We start from the raw sequence: 22045 nt of genomic DNA, 5'->3' as shown, positions 1-22045 counted from the left end.
AGTGGTTGATGACGTCAGATCATCTCGTACCCAGGTTTATCCAGGTGCCAGGTGACGTGGAATCGAGGATAGAATATGGAAAACACGGATCGAATTGATCAATGTTTGATTTTATCAAATGATTTGTGACATGTTTCGACCATCTAGTTTGTGATTATCAAATATCATTTCGATTCAAACACTGGGAGAGAAAATCTGTTATATGCAAATTAGATATTGAGTAAGACTAGCAGCAAATTCGCACATCTGCGCATTCGCGGGTTGGACGTAGCGAAGGTGGGGAGTCGGCCAGGGACAAAAGTTTGCGAGTAGATGGACGTTAACTGTCGCAGATAACGACATTTCTGACCGAAAACTGTCGGATTTTCCAGCGCCAGGATGCCGACTAGTAGTCAAGCTGATAGTATCAAGGGCTCGGAGTCGCCACACAACAGCGGAGAGGAGGATACCGAGGACGAAGAAGAGTCGGAGGTCCTGGAGGATTCGCCCTGTGGGCGATGGCAGAAGCGCCGAGAAGAGGTACGAAAAAAATCGATTTTTACCGCAGTCTAACCGATTTTCTAAATATTTCTGCTCAGAAAATATAGTCAATAGTCTCAAGTTTAATATTCCACTAAAAAACTGACGATAAGACGTCAAAATTGTGAATTTTTTAGAATATTTGAGAGTAAAAATCTGACCGGATGTTTTATTTTCTCGCGACCCTGCGACCATTTTTGCTGGGACACATCTGGCATGTTTTGTTGGATATTTTCTCACTCACTCTTCAAAATCGATAATCACATTAATAATCTTGTTACATACATTGTATATCACAGATTTATAATTTATTTTGCACAATTCTGAGGGAAATTTTGTGTCAGAAGGTGGTTAAATCTGGTTACAACTGGCTTGAGAAGCCTCCATTTTTGTGCGATGTTCCACGTTGCTGGAGGGTTTGTTTAGTGGTGTTGTGGGGAGGGGGGCGGCTCCATATGACTCATTCATTCATTCCTCAGGTTACACCATGACGTTGATTTGATTTGATTGATTTATTTGGCTGTAAAAAAAAGTACAGCCAGGGCTACCCAACTAGCCGAAGGCTATTACAAAGGGTTAGCCATGTGAACAATATTTTAAAATTCAATACAAATTTTCACAAAGCACAGTAAGGCATACACAAAATTAAAATTTAAATGTTCGTCTACAGAATTAGAAATACAGAAAATGTTATGTCATGTTTTATATTTAGTCAACGACTTGTTTGGGGAAATATAGCATTTGTGTCATGTGAGCTTGGCTGTCATAAAATATTTATATTTCCCAACCCTTCAGGTACAATATTATATTTGACTTTTTTTAACATCAAATTGATTAGTTATGTATTATACAATATTTTTATACAGCAGTTTGTTTTTCCTTGGGCAGTAAGGCTCCCACTGTCTGTAGTGTAGTGTAGACAAGATGGTAGGATGTGCAGGAATTTACAAGGAAACACTTGTAAAAGATAAACAAATTTAATATTCAACAGAAAACAGCTGGTCTCATGTTATTGCTGTTATGTTCAACTAGGCCCTTTCAGGTTTTTAAATCCAGTATTTGTGCAGTTTTACCTTCATGTCAAACACTATCAAACAAGTATTCCAAGGGCCAACAGGCTTAGTCAAGAAAATAGGCCATGTGTTTTTCACATACCAGTGTTCTCACCAGGATTTTTTCACAGCATAGGGGTCAGGTACAGAAGGCCAACTTAACCGTTAACGCGGTGCAAGTCACACGTGGAGTGACCAGAGTAGGGAGTCCGGCATGTTCTCCCGGAAAATTTGTAAATTCATAACCCAATGAGACATTATTTCATGCATTTTGAGGGATAAATTTTGTGAAGTAGAGTTTTTCCTCTGTCACAGTCTCATTCTAAAGCCAAATATGAACTTTTTATAAGATTTATGAAGGGTCACAAGGTTTGTCCCAGAAAGAAACACCCCTATGCTGGTTGAAACACAGCATAGGGGTCCAGATCACAGCATAGGGGGTCCAAATCACAGCATAGGGGGCCCCTATGCTGAAAAGGCCTGGCGAGAACACTGCATACTACATCGATTGTTCATTGTACTTCCAAGCTCCTAAGTAACATAAGACTAGGTAAACAGAAGGTAGACCATACAGTTTCGTCACAGCGTGGAGCAAGGTAGACCCACATTAAATACTAGGACAGTGGACAGTGAACAGTGGAAAGTAGCTTTACCTGCTCGGCAATCTAGAACTTGGTCAGTTAGTGAAAGCGCAATTCACCTTGTCTAGAGACATTTGTCCGTAGTATCGTAAAATAAAAAATATACTAACATAGATATAACATCACATCCTTTTTCTGTAGTTTTTCCTTAGATTAGTAGAATTTTAAGACTGAAGCCGTGAACGAGTCTTTTTGAAAATATAAAGATGTCTGCTTTTGAAAAACAATTAATGCCCATCATACCGTCAAAGAAAAATGATTTCTACTGGGAGTGGGAGTACAAAGCAATGTCTTGCTGTTACTGTTAGTAACACTACAGTGTCAGTGAAAGTTCTTGCCATGTTGCATACAGGCCTGTCTGAATGATGCATGATGCTAGGGTTTCGCTGCAGGGCATTGTAATTAAAACCAGTTCCAACATGTCAATTGAGGTCATCTTATTTATCTTCCCTCTGGATCTGCTGAAGTAGCCTTTTAGCAAACAAGTTGTATTACTGTACGGTATATTGTAAATGCATTTAAGTTCGCATGGTTTTAATTTGGCGGTGGGGAGAAAATGGAGTGTTCTCTGTGGTTTAAAGTTCGCGTTTGAGACAATAGTAGACAAGGGGGTAGGAGGGCAAAATAATTTGCGGTGGTTTTAAGTTTGCGATGAAGAGCTTACCCTGAAAATAAAACCACCCTCAAACATTTCTACATTTACAGTGGTTGGCAGGTAGACAGTTGGGTGAAGGTTAGATCCGCGGAAAATTTTTGAGTCTTTATTTTTTTATAAACTGTGTCCAGCGATAAGTTGATGAAGGTGCATGATTACAGTTTATTATAATAATCAAATTTCTTAAAATGTTAGATCTACTTTAATTCAATTACTTGGTTCTGGATGCACCTGGTTCAGTTTTTTCTGAAGTGAACATCTAAAAGCATTAGATCACTTACAAAATGTAGATGCTTGCATACCTTTCTTGGTCATGGATGACCTCATTCTGCCAAGAATCGGGTCAGGGGTCGCTTGTGTGTTGATAAATAATGGCCAGGAACCTGGCCTTTTTTGTTGCAGTCTGATCTAAGGATGACTGACAGTTCATGATCAGGTTAATCCTGTGGTTTTTGTCTGTTTGGTGGTCCCACCCAGAAGGAGCAAAATCCATGTAGTCATCATCATTCACAAGTAGATTTCATGCTGCATGTAGTAATATTGTAATTCTTGAAATTTTCATGGTGGTTTTATGTTCGTGGGTTTTCATGGTGACTGCTTCACTGCAAACTTAAAACCACTTGGAAAATTTTGCATTAGTCTATTTAGATCTACTGTACAGTATGTGACTAAGGTGTTATCGCGAGCTTAAAACCACTGTGAACACTCAGTTTTTCCTTACCGCAAAATTAAAACAAGGTGAATTTAAAAGCACTTACAATATACTAGGAGAATCATTACATAAACAGTTAATCACAATAAATCAAGCAACTGGATAAATTCCCTAAAGCATATCAGATGTTTCAAATAACATCCACTGTCTTTCATCAGTGACTGAGAATGCCTATTGAGGCACTCATTCTCAGTCACTGATGAAAGACAGCGGAATAATGAGCGGATGCTATCTGAAACCTCTGAGGCTTTAGGGAATTTATCCAGTTGCTTGATTTATTTTTGTATAGGTAATGTTCTGCCTGAATGTCTAACCTACATCAACATACTGAGAGAATCAGTAAAACAAAGTATTCTCTACCAGACTAACTACTACTCGCGTCGCTCGGTGGGTTATTTCTCGCTTACGATTGAAGTTATTTTAATAAAACTTACACAGATACCAAGATAAAGACTTTCTGCAACTACTGATACCAAATTTTAATCATATTTATGTTGATATATAGCCGATTGAACGCTGGGAATATGGCCAATTTTCGCATGCTTTACGACCTGGTAAAGGGTTTCGGCTGGCGCGCGCCACCCCTACTACTAGTACACCGGTATAGGGAGAATATTTGCCAGGGTTTCATTTACACGGGGGAAATCTGATCTTCACCGTGGACTGACTCTGCTGGCTGATTATTCCTTTTTCTGCCGAATTCTACGATCCATACGCCTGTAAGAGGGCCTGGTTGAGGCTAAACACAAAGCCAAATCACAAGTATTCCTCACTGGATATACCAAGGCCACCTTTGTTTTTGGTCAATGAATAAGAAAGCTACATTAACGATAGATATGCATTCAAGATTTGATGTCATGTAATCATATACAGATAACTTGGCACATGGGCATCCCTTGATGTTTCTGAGAAAAAGTCACCCATTAATGGTATTGGCAATAGACCCCTTTCCAAAAACCGGCGCCATTTTGAATCTAGCGCGAGCGCGCCTGGTTCGAGCATGGGAAAAGTAAACGCCCGGTAAAGACCACGGCAGCGGTAAAGCTAAACAATGGCGGCCCCAATAGAAAGTAGCGTTGAGTCATCTTCGGCGGTAAGATGTTCTCCTCCTGGGTGAAATCCATCGATATATTTGCATGGCACAAGTAGATGATATTGTTGTGGACACTTGGACTCGATATCGGCCAGTAAAATTGTGAATTTCTGCTCCTTTTCCACAGTTCCTGCTGGGACGTCGAACACGCGCTACAGTGATAGAATGCTAATATGTTTCCACCGTGTGCTTGTAGTTTCCCTAATAATGTTAGCTGAAGTCGAGAAAAATCCCACAAAACATACAAAAAGATTCAAAATGGCGCCGGTATTTGGAAAGGGGTCTATTCTATATTAGATTGGAGGAGATATCCGTGGTAAACAAATGAAAAGAATGACCCAGCGATAACTATGGACTAGACGAGGATGTTACCCATGTTTTCCAAACTTTCTGACACCATTGTTACTATATAGTATTAACGATAGAAAAGTGTCTTTTGTTTATAGCTGGTTGTGTATGTAGTTTTTGTCCTTGCTTTAGCAGTACTGCACAATATCACTCAACAGCCTGTCATTGGTTTTGTCCATTACCACAGGTGAAACAGAGAGATGTACCTGGAATTGATGCAGCGTTCCTGGCTATGGACACAGAAGAAGGTGTGGAGGTGGTATGGAATGAGGTCCAGTTCTCAGAAAGGAAAAGTTTTAAAGTCCAGGAGGTAAGATATTATTTTCTACTATTGATTATAATATCATTTTTCTCTAATATTAATTTATTATTTTTCTCAAAACACTTCGTGGAATAAGTGCGCGAGCTCTAGTGTGCCATTAAGGAATATTAAAATTAAATACTATAATTTTTGTTTCTTTCACTGTAACTTTATGTTTACTGTTTTCACTGTCACCTCTGTACCGTCTGTAACTTATCATCACCGTGAAAAATCTGTTGTAATTATTATTAATTATTATCCTTCACACATCAGTTCTGTAAATGACTTGCCGCCACTGTGAAGTTAAAGTTCAGTGAAAATGTCAATTTTCCTTACACTGTGAAATTTTGCTACCGTGAAGATTAAGTGAATTACAGTAATCTACCTTTCAAAAGACTGTGTAGTGTGGGATAAGAATGTACTATTTCAAAACGTGTCGTGTCGTCGCTTCATTTCTTCTGTTCCTAATATTTCTGCAGGATAAGATACGGGCTGTCTTCGACAACTTGATACAACTTGAGCACTGCAACATTGTGAAATTCCACAAATACTGGACAGATGGGAAGACTGACAAACCAAGGGTATGTAAATGAAAAATTTTGCACCCTCAAAGTGTAAAAGAAAATCTTAACATGTATGTATTTGTACATAGGTACAACGTATTATACAAATGTAGGTGCCCTAATAATGTTTAAAAATTTTGTGCCCTAAAATGCTGCAGTACAGTGAAGCACAGATAGAGGGAGCTGATGGACAATGCTTGTCATGAAAAAAGCATCATATTTAGGTCATATATACTAGTGCCAAAAGGCAAAGGCATCATTTGAGAATGAATAAATAAAAGGCGAAGGCATATTTTATACCAGACACATGTATGCTTGTAATGTATTGCATCATTTGTTTGCCCCAAAGGAGTGAAATATTATTTTTGACTTCTTTATGTATTGTATGAATTCCAAAAAAATTGTAATTTTTTATGTCAAAGCATAAAAATCATATTTCTTACCTTGCACTCATATTTTGGACTTATGCAGCACATTTGAATATTGGATGTTGTCACGCCTTTTTTGAACCTTGTTTACAAACCGAGGTAACCTGTAGTAACCTTAGAAATACGAACTATAGTAACCCTAGAAGTCAAGACCTTGGTTCAACATAACTGTATTCAAAGCACGGACTCTGAATGCAAGCATCTGGTATTCAAAAGCACAGTTTGCAGGGATCTCCTCAGAAATATATAGCAGGATGGGGGGAGGGTGCCGGGCACAGGATACATGTCGCGAGGGGGGAGGTCTGGAGTGGGGCGCACACCTCTCTAAAGGAGAGCGACTGTTGCCTTTTGCCTTTTTCAGACATAATGGAAGTCATTTCCTGCAACTTCAGCTTTTCATCTGAAATTTCTAGTTTTGAGCAAAATTACAGGCTTTGCTGGGTAAAAATTGGAAAAAATACCCTAACTTTGAAAATCAACAGGATGGAGCTGGGATTAGAACAGGATGGAGGAGCGCCACTGTACCATTCTTTATGGAGATCTCTGAGTTTGTACTATCAAACATGAGCAGAGTGCGAAATGAAGGCCAAGATCTTGTGTAATCTACAGTATGATAATGATGTACATGAAGACTTATTATATAAGTGTCCTCAAAGTGTCTTCACAACTTAGCACATTGGTGATCATGGTTTGTGTTGATAGCCTCCACACCCTATCATTTTCCAAGCTTATTTACATATGCACAATAGAATGACCTCATTCCATCACTTCAATACGTCCATGATACCCTTGGCCAAGCCTAGATTTTCCCAGGCACGTGGACCTCTGGATGGCTGGAAAAGAAATCTTTCAAAGCCAACAGATCTGGAGAAAATGTTAGCTTAGCATTTTGTTACGGTCTGTAGCAGTGGTGCATGAAGTTGTCATACTCATAGGGAAGGCTGTCACTCTAACCGTTTAGCACTGGATACACAAAATGGTTGGGAAGCGAAGTAATCGGAGGACTTCAGAAGAAAACCTATCCTCAAGCTATGGAGACACTGACAATGTATGTGTACACAAGCTGTGGTCAGAAGGATGTGTTATTTCTGCTTCAGCCTTGGTTGTATGCAGTGGAAGCCTTTTCAGCTTGGCTTAGATTTTGCATCTCTGCCAAAATCTTCCTCTACGGACTTAGAATTGACTGTTGACCATCCTTCATGTATTCTGTAATATGTAAGTATGTTTATGAACTTTAGGAAAACCTGTATGGAGTGTACTGCCATGTATGATGCACACTATTTTGTTGGTTTACCTTTATGACTTCTTCCATTGCAGATTATTTTCATTACGGAATATATGTCGTCAGGGTCCCTGAAGCAGTTCCTCAACAAAACCAAGAAGAATCACAAGAGTATGAACCTCAAGGTAAAGACAGAAAGCTTAAAAATCTGGAAGGTCTCTCAACAGATTTTGCCATTTTTCATTTTTCATTGCTTATGTTTCAAATTTGCTTTTATGACATTGAGAGTTGATGTGTTTTGCTTGTACAGTTCATAAATATGGTGCTACTCTTATCAGTGGTGAAGACATGACTGTTAAGTATCTGTGAAATCAACTGTTCAATGCTGACAGCACATTTGTTGTGAAATGCAAGATCAGACTGATTTAAAAACAAGGATAATCTTTGATTTTATGCTTTGTTATCAATTGTATGTTATTTTCCCAAAAAAGTTATTTTACATATTGGTTGGTTGAGGTTGGGGAATGTTTTTGTTTTCTAGTAGAAAAGATTTTTTGTTTTTTATTCAAACTGTTTTCTCAGTAAGGGTGGTCAGAGGGGGTATCTGTTACATGGTAACTATGGCAACAACATGGGGATGTTGATACAGGATATCAAAGTATCATCCAGCTAGGAAGGAAAAAAAGTTCTGTAATGTATATGTTGGCTTTATCAATGGATGCTACAGTTTCCAAAACATACATAAAAGGATCGCATAGATCCACTGGCCTTTTAAGAAGGAATAGCACTACTTGGTACTAATGGTAGATAATAGAATGGAAAGAGCAGATCCAAAGGATGGTAAAAATAGACTCACAGAGTACGTTTGGGTATCAATTTCTGGATTGAATGAAAATATCTGCACAACAGCATTGTGGTCCTTTTATGTTAAGTTACTACTGGCGTCAATAGATGGGGGGCTGTTGGAACCTTGGAAAATTAACTATTGATTGAGAGGAAAATTTGGATAGAACTTACTACCAAAAGGCAATTGCTACATGTCACTCATTCTTAAGAAAAGGACAGGAAAAAGATGCTAGATTTGTTAAAATGTGTGTCATCACTAGAAGAAAACACAGATAGATTAAGACAAAGTTGTGGTGGGTGTTGTGGGTTTTGCCATGACATGTACAATCTTGCTCCTCCCTTTCCAGGCCTGGAAAAGATGGTGTACACAAATACTGTCTGCACTCAGGTAGCACACCCTTGCTGTGTTTTGCTCTAACCAATCTGTTTAGATACAGTACGGTTGAAAACCTTTCAGGTAGAGGAACAGATCAGCAAAAACACAAAAATGCAGACGTTTCCAACATTTTTTGCGAATACTGCTGCAAAATGTATTGGAAATGCATTTAAGTTCGCAGTGATTTTAAGTTCGCATTGAAGAATGTTACTGCGAAAACCATGAAAACTAAACCACCAGAAACTTAAATGCATTTGCAGTATGTTTGCTAAAGTAACAAGCATTACTCGAAAAAACTTGTTGCTGATCTGATCCAAAGCCTTTGCGTTGTACTGATACAGTTACAGAGCAACCAGCTCTATGACAGACATATTTTGTCTAAACAAGCAAAATAACTGCCAACTAAAAAGAAAACAATTTGAAGGAAAGAGGCAGCATTACTCTATACATTGTCGTTAGTATGCTGTGAAGAGACAAGTGTGAGTGGTTATATGGTTACAGACTAGATAAGCAACTACAGTACATACAAAATATGCATGTATGTCCTATCGTGTCGATAATGCATTTGATATGGATATGGTGAGTGAAGTTTCAATCATGGTAAAGCTATGTATTTATCTACCACATTGCCTTTGATATTTTCTAATGGCTTCCTTACATACCATCCCTTACTTCTGTGATCTGTACATTACCCTTACAATGGAAAGTTTATTGCTCAGGCACTACTACATCGGCTGATGTAATGGGGGAACTGGCTATGTTGCATAACTCAGGCAGGTGGTGCAATGTAATTATAGAGGCTTTGGCTAAAGGATAGCTACCTGCTGAGATGCACTATGTTGTAGTAGCAAGGCCTTGTTTACAGTGTCCTTGGTAGTTCTTACAATTCTCCAGTGGTATATAACGGAAGTAAGACTGATTGTATTGAATGAATGTTTACAGGTGTGATTTCAAGGGGCTTTACACTTACATATGTACAAGCTAGAGGGAACTAGTACTTAATGCATTGTATGTGTGAAGAAAAAAAATCACCTTTGCTATCTATTTTCTGCTGGTATGGCCAGTATCATCCTACAACTGATCTGAGATATCTATGTGTAGTTTAGGTGTCGGCCTACCACCTACCTACATGTATGGTCTGACATATACCCTTGCAAAGTTAAACACAACAGACCAGACCATGACCAAATCATACATTTTGCATACACAAACTGTACGTACATACATAAACAGTATATGTATTTACACTTTGTTAGAGACACATTTGTCAGAGAGTGACAATTTTCTCTAGACATCTATACTGTTATACCTCTGTTATCTTTTGTAATGTGTGAAATCACTTTAAGTAAAATAGGAGTTAATTTCTCTACCTTGAACATGCTTGCTGTGAATAGTTCTTTGCACTTGTAAAAGATTTTTGAAGTACTAGTACCACGTTTGTGCTTGCCACAAACTCATGTTTTATCCACCTTGTCTTTTCCAGCTACTTGCATAGTTGTGATCCCCCGATCATCCACGGCAATCTGAACTGTGACACGATCTTCATTCAACACAACGGGCTGATCAAGATTGGCTCAGGTAAACCAGAAAAGAATTTCCTTTTTTATTATATGTTCTTATTTTGAGTGGGAAACAGCATGATAAGTGCTGCTTTTCCTGTCTTTCACGATTATGTGAAAACAGTTACCACAAACTTACATGTAGTAGTCTGCAGGCTTTTAGCTAGGATTTATAGACAAGGGGTCCAAAAGTGGGGGTGGGGGGTGGCGATGCTGTGATGCGGGGGTTAGGTGTGTTCTTTGTTATTTTAGTATCATGCGTCCAATTTACGCATTGACGCATGCCTAGCTAGAAGCCTGGTAGTCTGTAGTTGGTAGAAACAATACTGATATAGATGGAAGAAACAAAAAGAAGCATCATTTCCCTGTCAAAGTATCCCTCACCACGTTGCTTCACTCTCCCTTATGCACCCTGCTTCCCACCACCATGCATGCTTTCCATGCTAGATGTTCTGCAAACCCTTGTCTCTCACTCTTGCTGGGTTGTATGGTATTTCCCACAAGTGTACAAAGTTTTGCTTGTGAATGTAGTTAGAGTTCTTTCTGTGTACAAGGGCCTACATGTACAAATGTAGACTGCTTATTATCATATTAGTATTAGAAGCTAGTCTGTACGTGTAAAGTAGTGTTTGTTTTTATTAGGATGTTAGGTTTACTTCAATATCAGGGCTCGAAATTCATTTTTGGGAATAGGTGCACTGGTGCACCCAACCAAAAGATTAGGTGCACAGAAAGAATTTTGGGTGCACAACTTAAAATAAAGTAGAATGTCAGCAAAACGTAATTGCAAAACATCAAATAAAGTACAACAAAGGTTATACTGTAGTGCTTTTTCTGATACTGATTTCAAGAATATTCTGTATGCTAGTGTACAGTAGTACCTTAGCTCCATAGCCTTCAAAAATATATAGGTGCAATGGTGCACCCACAGTCAAAATTAAGTGCACAGCTCCCATTTTGGGTGCACAGAGGTGCACATGCACCCAGTATTTCGAGCCCTGACTATGTATTTACTTTATACTTAATCTATAGATATGTCTTTGTGCCTCAATTATAGTGAAGTATACAGTGGGTTAATTTCTGGGTAAATGAAATAGGCAGAGTTCTGTTGTCACCTGTCCAGTTCTTTCTATTTCTGCTTGTCAGTACTACACCTTGTCTGTAGAAGTACTATGGTAGTTTCATCAGTGCTCCTTTTCTACTGGAGAAAAGTGAAGCAATGGAAGAAAATGCCACAGTTTGATGCATGCCATATGTCCTTTACAACAAACACCATACAATAGCCTAGTACGTTTGCAGTATAATGTAAACTGTAGCAAAATGTTAGCAATGCTTTGCCGCTACTTTACGTCAGCCCATACTCATGAGTTGTTGATAACACTGATGATATGAATGGCTTTCGTGGTACAATTTTTCTGTGATAAAACGTTATTCGCATCAGTCCTACAGCATTGGCTATATGATTAAAGAGCCCTAAAGGCATGAATTAATAGCTTTTAAGCTATTAAAAGCTATTAATTCATGCCTAAAAAGATCCTACCTTGTTTAGTTTGTTTCTTGTCGGACTGCTACTGTTGGAGGCATATGCAAGATGAGGAAGGTAGGTTATACACATGTACACTCAAAAAAATAAAAATAAAATACTCACTCACTCACTCACTCACTCACTCACACACACACACACACACTATCCGATACTATACTATACAATGTAGATAAATGCCTTCTTATCGCTAATGGCATCCAAGCTAGTGGCATCTTTTCCATTGCAATCTTGTCTCTCCTGGCAGTACTGTAAAGCCTTGGTTACCATCAAACAGTTGGACATGAAAATTGCCTTGAAACAGCGATGATAACTTTTGTTGTACTGAAAAACATACATTTTACTGAGTCATTCAAAAGAAGATGTTAACCATTCTCCTGCTGACTTCTGTTGCAACCATGCCAACTTTGGTGGCACAGATAGCTCTTTGCAGGGAGAAGGTTAATAGTTTCTAAATAACCAAGGTTCTACCGTACCTTCTGTGCGACACTGAAAAGACACTGGTCTCCTGTGCTCTGTCCTCTCTAGTTCTACAGAGGATAGATGTCAGTGACGGTGAGCTGTCTTCTTCCTCCAATGCAAAGCACTTAGAGGCAGCAGTTTTTCCTTTTTTTTCCTAATCTTTTCGGTTCGATAGAAGACGTAGCCTTTCATCTTCCACGGAAATGTGATGATCTCTGACTACCCAACCCCTTTTTGTTGCAGCTTCAGCTTTACTACATGTTCTTGAGACATGTGTAGTATCATGCAGTTACTATAAAGGCATGCATTGTAGTTCATGAATAGCCATTTGTCCCCACATTTACCAGCATGACATGTCAAAGAAAAGATTCTCTATCTCGATGTGCAGTTTTCACTCATAACGAAGACGTGTGGTGAAGTCAAAATGCATAGTTTGAAGAACATAGAAATGGTTGAAAAGAATGTACAAAGTCATGATGTGTACTGAATAAAATATTCTTTGTATACAACCAAGAGATTTATTCAACCATTACGTTTCAGTTTTATTCAGTGACTTACCAACCTGATGAAACTATTCACGGATAATGTGTATTTGTCAGAAAATGCTCTACCAATTTTTCTTCACCACACACTTTCAAAATCACGGGGGAAAACCTGGTGTATAGACAACAGTTGAATTTATGGTGTAGGCATTATGTTGTATGACCAGTGATGTCAGTATTGTATCTGATATGTTGTTAGAAGGCAGTTTTTTTGAGGTGATTGTTTACTTCTATGTTGTACTGTACAGACTTTGTGTACAGGCAGTAGACAAGGGTGTGTTCAGGTGATTTTAATCGTGGTGTTTTCTTCTACAACTATAGTTGCACCTGATGCAATCCATAACCATGTCAAGACGTACAGGGAGGAGCAGAGACACATGCACTTCATCGCTCCGGAATATGGCGGTAAGTCAACCCTGTATTGTACTTGTTTTCATTTGGTAGATATTTGTTTGCTTTTGCATAACTGGTCAATCGCCTTAGGCAGTTTTGTAAGTGCTAGCCACATAAGATACAACTCTAAGGTTTGATCCACTCACACCGGAATGGAACCCCTACTCTGTTGGAGAAGTGTGGTGGGTTCTTTAACATGCTCAAACTCAAAGTGTGCCTCTACTCAAACATGGGACCTCCACCATCCTTTTCAAGAGGATGTCCCTAACCAAAGCTAGGTACTCATTTTCACCTAGGTGGAGTTAAGAAATAGGTGTTAAGTGCCTTTCCCAAGGGCACAACATTGGGGCCTGCTAGGGTTTTGAACCCAGAACCTTAACATTCTACATGTAATTGCACCCCAAAATAATGAAAACAAGACTGTATTGTAAATCTTTGCTTCTGAATCTGTGGTTAATTTCAAACCAGCTACAATGTTGTTTTTTTACAGGGAAGGCTTCTGTAAATACTGCAGTTGACATCTACTCATTTGGGGTCTGTGCCTTAGAGGTAAGGAATTGATTAGCTCGCTATTCATGCATTTTTATTTATGTACATGTACTGAATAGCAAGACTCTGTACACAACCGTTTTATTCACAACGACATTTCGATGACTGTCTGTCACCTTTCTCAAGGCAAGTCTGACTGGTATTCAGTGACTTACCAATCTGGTGAAACTATTCACTGATGTGCATATACTGTATATACACTTAACCTGCGTTTCTGTGATGTTCTGCATCAATGAAAAGAAAAAGCAGGACTAAAACGACAAAGTCTTGCTTCCTTGTAGATGGCCGTTCTGGAAATCCAGCCGAATGGTGAGGGAACTTTTGTGTCGAAGGAAGCCATTGAGAAGGCTATTGAGAAGGTGGAAGATCCGAAACAAAAAGTAAGTGAAGTCAAGACTTTGTGATAATCTTCATTTTTACCAACATCGAATGATTCTTTATTGAATTATTCAAAGATTTGTGTCTAATTGAGTCTATTTAACTGAGTTATTAACCTAGGATCGTTGTAATAAAAAAAATTGTATTTTCCTAGAATATAGTAGAGTGGAACTCGTTACCATCAAATACTGTAGGAACATCCTTACTAGATAGCTTTAGCTAAAGAATGCTTGCAGTTAGATATGCAAAGGTTAGACGTGACAGGTCGTTCAGTGTAATATAACCAGCTGCTACCACGCTGTGTGCCTGCGAAGCTGGCGTGTTACGCCGAAGGTCGGTTATACCGGCTATATAGTCCATGGGCCAGGTCCCTCAAAATAGCCATTTGGTACCAAACAGAGGGACAAAGGGTGACTTACTTTTTACCTTAAAGGGTGACTCATAGCCTCTTATAGAGTTAAAATATCAACCAAAAACATACTATTTCGTGATTTCTGTGGTATCTTTTGCCTACAAACCGATTTTCACAGAAAATTATTGATGTTTTATATTTTGTCCCAGTCCTCTGAATTAAGTCCCAAAAATTGAGGTCCGTTTTAATGACGTCACCATATCACGTGATTCCTAAAAAGCTTGACATTTGACATTATTATCATGCATGCTTGTAAAGTAGAGGAATCAAACTTTTCAAAAAAGTAAGTCACCCTTTGTCCCTCTGTTTGGTACCAAAAAGCTGCGTGGCCCATGGACTAATACAGATTCGCTGACAATTTTTTTTCTCTCTATGAAGGATTTTATTGTCAAGTGTCTTACCGAGGACCCAGTGAAGCGACCTACTGCCCGTGAGCTGCTCTTTCACCACGTACTGTTTGAGGTCCACTCCCTCAAGTTGTTAGCTGCTCACAACTTTGTCAACAAGCAAAGTAAGTTCTGAAATGTTATCCCCAGTGGACACTGTAAATGTAGAAATGTTTGCGGTGGTTTTATGTTCATGGTTTTCGCGGTGAACTCTTTACCGCGAACTTAAAGCCACCGCGAAAAGTCGTTCCATTGGGTGACTGTATCGCCAATATTGTTTCAAACGCGAACTCAAAACCACCGCAAACACTCTCCATTTTCTCCCTTTGATTAAATCCCAGCAAACATTTCTACCTTTACAGTATCTTTCTTATTTGTTACCTCCATGTAGGGAGGTTTTGTTTTTGGTGTGTCTGTTTGTTTGTTTGCTTGTGTGTCTGTAGTTATTTAAATGCAGTATACATGTAGCGGCTGCCAAAAATAATTTCATCAGGCTGGTAGAATATAGCCTTATAGGCTATAGGAGATTCTTTTTTACAAACCAGGTAATCTCACCTGCTAACGTTTCGATGTCTATCAGACACCCTCTTGTATAGTGGCTGGTTTTCACAAGCTAGGACACTGAGAGGAAGCTAGGTCAAGGGTCCAAGAATAGGTTCTTATTTCCTGATATATGCATGTCTGTTGCCTTATCAGAGCCAGTAACAGTGGGAAAATGCATTTCACAGAATCAGCAAAAAATTAACAATAGAGAATAAAAGAAGAAATTCACAAAAATTTTAAAGATACAGTTATTCTTTCATGGAGGTATAAAATGCTTGATTTATTGTCTTGATTTTGCATGTTGACATGTCATTGACAACTGTGAAAATTTTTGACGATAGACTTGCTTTAACCTTTGTTGTCTCCTTCTGTTGCACAGGAATACTGCCAGACAACATCGATGAGCTTGTATTTGGTGAGCAGGACAAAGTGCTGGCCTCGATCCACCATGCCGATGGAAGGCCATCCTGTCAACTGAGGTGAGCAATAATGGCACTGTCTTAGGGATGTCCCTGTTGCTCAACTGGTAGCAGCCTCGTAGCTGAGCTCATGTTTTCCATTAGTTACTAACTTGGAGATCCCGGGTAAAGTTCTGGATATCTCAGTTGGGGCTGCACCGTCTTTCAGAAGGGACGTAAAATGGGTTCCCGTGTTCGTGGAGGTGCCTCTAGCACATTAAAGGGGGATGGCTAGCAACCTCTCCCTGTAAAAATATACCCTGCTACTGAAACATCAAGGACCTCTGTTCCGCTAGGCACTACAAGGGTCTGAATGAACAAAAACATTTGTCAAGGGATCGAACAAACACATTTGTCAAAACACATTTGTCGTAGGTTTTTGTACAATTTTGATGTCATAGAATTTTCCAGCAGGCTGTGACAGAACTAAATAGCCGACTAGGATCTAAGACAGTCTTTCAGTAACAAGATAGCTGAATTTTGTAGGACGCATGCACAGCCATCCAAAGAATGCCTTCAGTTTGCGATTGTGCAAATGTGATGAATGTAAACGGGTCCTAACATGGCTTTTGGAAAGGTGCACACTGAGGTGAAATGTACTAGTGGACAGCAAGTTATAGAAAAGTGAACTGTGAAATGAAATTGCCACAGATGTTGTCGAAGAATGGTTTCACAAAATGTAAATAGTAAATTATCTGTCAGTTGGGTCATTTCCAAGATGATTTACTGTCATTGAATGGTTTGATCCTTGTTGTTTTGTTTTCCAAATTCTTAACACTTGTTTTATCCTTTTTCAGGCTGTGTGATGTACCTGCACTAGAGTTAGAGAAATTCCTGGAGGATGTCAAGTGAGTGCTCTTTATCTAACAGATAATGATAAAACCATATAGTGTGTTATGTACTGTGTTTTATCCAGTTGCTTGAGTAACTGTTATCTGGTGTATCTTGTTACCTGGTTGTCTAACTTTCATCAATGTATTCAACCTTTGTCTTCTTTCTTCTCCTCATCCAGAAATGGCATCTACCCGCTGACAGCGTTTGCCATGCCACATCCACAAGTGTCCAAACCCCGTCCTGTCTCGCCGGAGGTGGCAGAGTCCGAGAAAAGTGCCACTCCGGAGCCAGTAGAGATGGAAAACAGACGAGTGAGTATTGTATACACTACTAAGTAATATGTACTTTGGACCATCTTCTATATACAGACGAGTGAGTATTGTCTCAAAACAAGAGGGAGCGAAGTCGGGTGACTGTACCATCTTCAATTCAAAAGATACAAAAATCGGAAGTTCCGCTGCAGTACCATAACAAACTACTGGGGGTCCGAAATCTAATCATTCCCAGGTCTCATCAAGACACATACCAAATATCAAGACAATCTATCCAGGCGTTCTCGAGTTATTGTGGTCATACACATGGGAAGACACACACACACGAATGCTACCAAAGTCATTACCTTTTGGAAAAGGTGAATATACATTGCAAAGTCATGTACGTTGGACAGTCTCTTCATACATTTGTACATTTCAACACTGTAGGTACCTATATACAGGTGCATGTATTTTGGACGTAAATTCATCTGAATGATATATGTATGCTGTAATGGGTTAGAATCGGTATTTCAATTTCAGGAAACCTGTACTCAGTGTTATCTCCTTTCAAGTTTCTTTTGAAAAATGGAAACAAGCTGTCTGTGTTTTAAGAAATGCTTCAGTAAGTTTTGCATTAGATTAATTACATTTCCCTCTGTTTTGATTGTGTCTATATCTGACATTCTTCTTTTTCCTAAGGTGAAGAAAATGAGCTGTGATGTCAAAGGTCCTGAAGAAGGACAAGACGCTCTCTCGGTAAGTCTTAATAATCCCTTCTAGGTACCACTTCCGCACTGATACATGAATAGTCCAACCACTTTCACAGTTAAATGAATATTACAGTGTAGTTTCATGCACATATGGTCCATAACAAGTGTTCACAATGCTTCATTCAGATGTGTGGATACAATTGGAGGTTATGCTTAGATGTATTCAAAGGGTTCTTGATGGTCCAGCCAGGATATGTTGTAGAGAAAATGCCTGCATTGTCTTAGTGGGTCTTTTGTATGTCTTTCATACTGTAAGAAGTTGCTTGGTAACTAATTTTTTGTATGTTCTTTTTTCCTTGCAGTTGACCATTAGAATAAGATTTGAAGACAAGATGAACAGACAGCTGAGTTGTGAATTCAAGCCATGTAAGTATTTTGTGTTGTGCTATTGTGCTTTGCAGATAAACACTGACAATTAGACACATAGATTTTCATTCAAATTTTTTAGGAATTTTCTATTTTGTCAGCAAAGACTATACATGTATGCCTTTGTTAACTGTTTTGTCCAATGCATCAAACCTCTGCATGTAAAAGAACCCAACACACTTATCGAGAAGAGTAGGGGTGACCCGGTGTGCTTGGCTAAAAACGTGAGCTGTAGCGAAGTCGCATTGCTCTACTACTAGCTACTTGAAAAAGCATCATGCTTCACCTCAATTGAGGATGACTGCTTTACCTTTACCTTATCATGGTTATGTATAATGCAGTGGAAGGAGAGGGATGGGCTCCCCCTTCCAGTACCATGCCCTAGACACAGTGGATAAAAACCCACTGCCCCTATAGGCCTCAAAAAGGCTATGGGACTCTACTTAAGCCATATACTGAAACTTTTTTCCCTTTTTTTTCTCCAGTGGAAGAGCCTGCACTGTTAGCAGCTGAACTGGTAGAGTATGGCTTCATCTGCGAACAAGACAAGGAGAAAATTGCTAAACTGATTGAGGACCACATCAAGCAGCAACAGCAACCCCCTCCCCCTCAAGTTTCACCCCCCACGGGGGTAACAGCGATAGTGACGACAGCCACCGCTACTGTCACAACTAGTGCATAGAAGGACAGAAGGAGAATTCTTATCCTCTTCCAAGGCTGTCTCCAGGACCTGTCCCTCTGTCCGGGGACGGAAATTTGCCTGTTTGGACAGACAAATATTTCACCACGTCCATCCAAAATAATCTTTTTTCGTAAGCCTTAGACATGATAGAATCATCAACAAATTCTAACAACTCGGGCTTCCAAATTTCGATTGAATTGAATTTGCTTCTGAAAACGCATGAAATGGATCTAGCATTTCAGAGGGTTTGAATTTCCAAAATTTACTGAGGGAGCATGCCCCCAAGTTTTGTGAGCACCCTCCCCTGCTCAATGAGTGGGACGGACAAAAAATAAAGCTGGAGACAGCCCTGTACTCTCCTCTGTCATTGCTGATTTCTTCCTTGTATCATGGAGCTGCCCATATTCCATTAAATTTAAACTTGTCTGGCAGAAAGACAAGAAGAATTCACCTGAATGACAGGGTTTCAGTAATGCCGATATTGAGCTTTAAGTGCCTAAAATGTAATGTAAATGTCTAAAGAATATAGCTTCCCATTGTAGCTTGGGGTCTATGTATAAACAACAGTACCCTGATCTACTTGATTCCTTGTTCTAAAAACGTGTTGGAGGTCTAAGATGTAGTCAGGTATTAAAGTTGCTGCAATATGTTCACTATGCCACTCCTGTGAGATGCATAATACACAAGTCTGAAGACATTCTAAATCCACTGGCTGACAAAGCTTGGGACCAACTGTGACTAAATGGAAAGCTGAGGTCCCAACTTTTAGGACACTTACCTCCTGATATATGTTACAAGCTTAAGGCAGATTTCGGTAACAATGCTCGCATTCAGAAACTGTTCCTATGGCATTGTGAATTGCAATTGGTATTCAAAAAAGTCGAAACTCCAGGCTTCAGTGATTTGCATGCTATCTACTTGTATTGGGCCAAATCTCATACTAGTGCAGTTTTATGTATTAGGTATGAGTCAATGTGCATGTATATTGCCATATGTTAATTGTATCTTATTTTTGCATTCCCTATACGAATGCATGATCCATAATCATAATTACAGTCTCAGGACCACAAGAGGCATACTGCAATGAACTTATCAAAATGATATTTACATGTGCAACCAAAAGTCTTCAGCTAGGAAACTGAATTTTGGGGATCGTACAAATGACATGTAGGTATTGCCCCAATGGAGTTTAAATAATGAAATCTTGCATTTACGTGTTAACAGTATTATGTGTATCAGAAACTGGAATCTAGTTTTAGGTTGTCCTGCGCTAGATGTAAAGCAGAAAAAGACTTATTTCTGCCTTAATAAATGGGAAACATTAAATGCAGGCTTCAAGTTAGTTACAAGTGCCAAAGACTTCCATGTGAAATTAACTATCTGAGCCACTATTATTTAATGTAATTAATCTGTATGTAAACCAACTCAGTATACAGGGTCAATTGATTGCTAGTAATTATCGATGTTTTAATACTAATTCCATGGTACTATGAAAAAACTGCTTGTCTGTATTGTCGGGACGGGAAAAATTGTAGGGAATTTTTTAATCCCCTACTATAGATCTAATTCCTAAAAGGTTACGGGGCCACTGAAAGGTAAGATATACTTATCTAAGTGGTGTTTTGTAAATATGTCATATAATTTTAACATCTGAAGGCCATGTTAATAGGTAGACATACAGTTAACGTTGTTAATCATGCATTCAGTTCCTATTGTTATTGCACGTTCTATACATGGTTATCTTGCTCCATGTTATTTTCATTATACCATGTGTTATGTTTTACTTTAAACATGGAAAGTAAACCACTTTGAACATGCCATTAAAGAAGCTAGACCAAAATTGTATTGCTGCTTAAAGCAGTCATCATGACTGACATAGATAAAGGCAAGCTCTAGTTACCATAGTGTATGAGCAGTGTCTGTTGACAGGTCTTTGGTGATTGGACTACATTCCCCAAACTTGTGTATGGGATCACGATTAAATCCTCAAGGTGTAGGATACCAATGCCCAGTAAATTTCTCAGTAACTTATATTTGAATAATTGTACACATTTCGGGAGCAGTGATGCAAGTAGTCTCTACCAGTCTCTGAGGGTTGTTGGAAAGTAGTAGAAGTTGGCCGGAGAAATTTCCAACCAATGGCGGACATATCTGTACTTCAAAAGACCTGCTGGAAACTTGAGATAGGCTGTCAGAAATAGGCCTTCTCTTAAGCCCCCCTCTCACTGGACCCGCGGCACGCTGGCGGCATCGCTGCGGCCGATCGAATTGACAAAGCACTCAACGAATTTCATCGACAAAAACGAATCTTTTTAAGCTTTGTGTGTTGTGTTGTCTTTTTGGTCATACTTGTACGTTTTGAATGATATTCCCATTGTAGAGTCAAGGGTAACACAAATCCAGTTTAGGATGCAGCGATGCCGCCAGCGTGCCACGGGTCAAGTGAGAGGGGGGCTTTAGCAGAATGGGCCCGGTAAAACACCCTTAGCAAACACATGGAGAATGGTGACCAAGCTACATGTTTGTGTAATATGGCATCTCTGAAGTAACCCTAGTTTTACTCATCGGTTATTGTTCTCAACCATCTATGGACATTGCTAACTCTGAAATGAGCGCCAGTAATAGCAATAGTTCTAACTATATTTACTGTTCTTTATCTGTTAACATAATAAAAACAAGTGAACACTCAAAGTTGTATGTTGGGGTACTTTTTATTTTACAAACTTGGTCCGAATACTATATAGAAGGAATTAACCTCCTTTTTCTTGCTTGTTTGATATACATGTAGGAAGATTACCTGTATGAAGCTTATAAAGCTGTATGATAATATTATACATCTATTGTATGAACATATTATTAACCAAATCTCTCACACCTCTAAAAAAAAACATTTTTCGGAACGGAATATCTGTAGTTATGGCAGTTATGAAAAAAGTTGACATCACCTGAAATACATTAAAATCATATTAGTATCTTTAGCTTTCTCTTAAAATCGGCGTATATACATAAAATGTATTCCTGTACACCTATTTCGGAGTGCATTAATTTTACAGTCTAACGTTTCTGTTAACTATTTACTTACACCATGCCAATGGATATTGGTAATATTTTGCAATATGGCAATAATCGGCATGATGTTAATGTTTAGTATACATCAT

General features: G+C 38.9%; 1 protein-coding gene across 2 annotated transcripts; it reads left to right on the top strand.

Annotated features, from left to right (window-relative positions):
* The first annotated feature begins 237 nt into the window (after positions 1 to 237).
* On the top strand, positions 238 to 21578 carry LOC136427304 (nuclear receptor-binding protein-like). Of its 2 annotated transcripts, XM_066416115.1 has the most exons (16): positions 238 to 519; positions 5208 to 5330; positions 5801 to 5902; positions 7630 to 7719; positions 8728 to 8768; positions 10240 to 10334; positions 13184 to 13267; positions 13746 to 13804; positions 14086 to 14184; positions 14973 to 15105; positions 15903 to 16002; positions 16779 to 16829; positions 16994 to 17126; positions 17769 to 17825; positions 18142 to 18205; positions 18691 to 21578. In XM_066416115.1, exons 1-16 carry the CDS (start codon positions 379 to 381, stop codon positions 18885 to 18887), a joined length of 1569 nt encoding a protein of 522 aa, XP_066272212.1. In that variant the 5' UTR covers positions 238 to 378; the 3' UTR covers positions 18888 to 21578. The 2 variants fall into 2 exon arrangements, with proteins under 2 accessions (XP_066272212.1, XP_066272213.1); XM_066416116.1 differs by lacking the exons at positions 238 to 519; positions 5208 to 5330; positions 5801 to 5902 and adding an exon at positions 7266 to 7360.
* Positions 21579 to 22045: the final 467 nt, after the last annotated feature.

This window comes from Branchiostoma lanceolatum, chromosome 2, assembly GCF_035083965.1.
Source record: "Branchiostoma lanceolatum isolate klBraLanc5 chromosome 2, klBraLanc5.hap2, whole genome shotgun sequence".
Taxonomy (NCBI): domain Eukaryota; kingdom Metazoa; phylum Chordata; class Leptocardii; order Amphioxiformes; family Branchiostomatidae; genus Branchiostoma; species Branchiostoma lanceolatum.
This window is presented reverse-complemented; position numbering and strand designations above follow the sequence as displayed.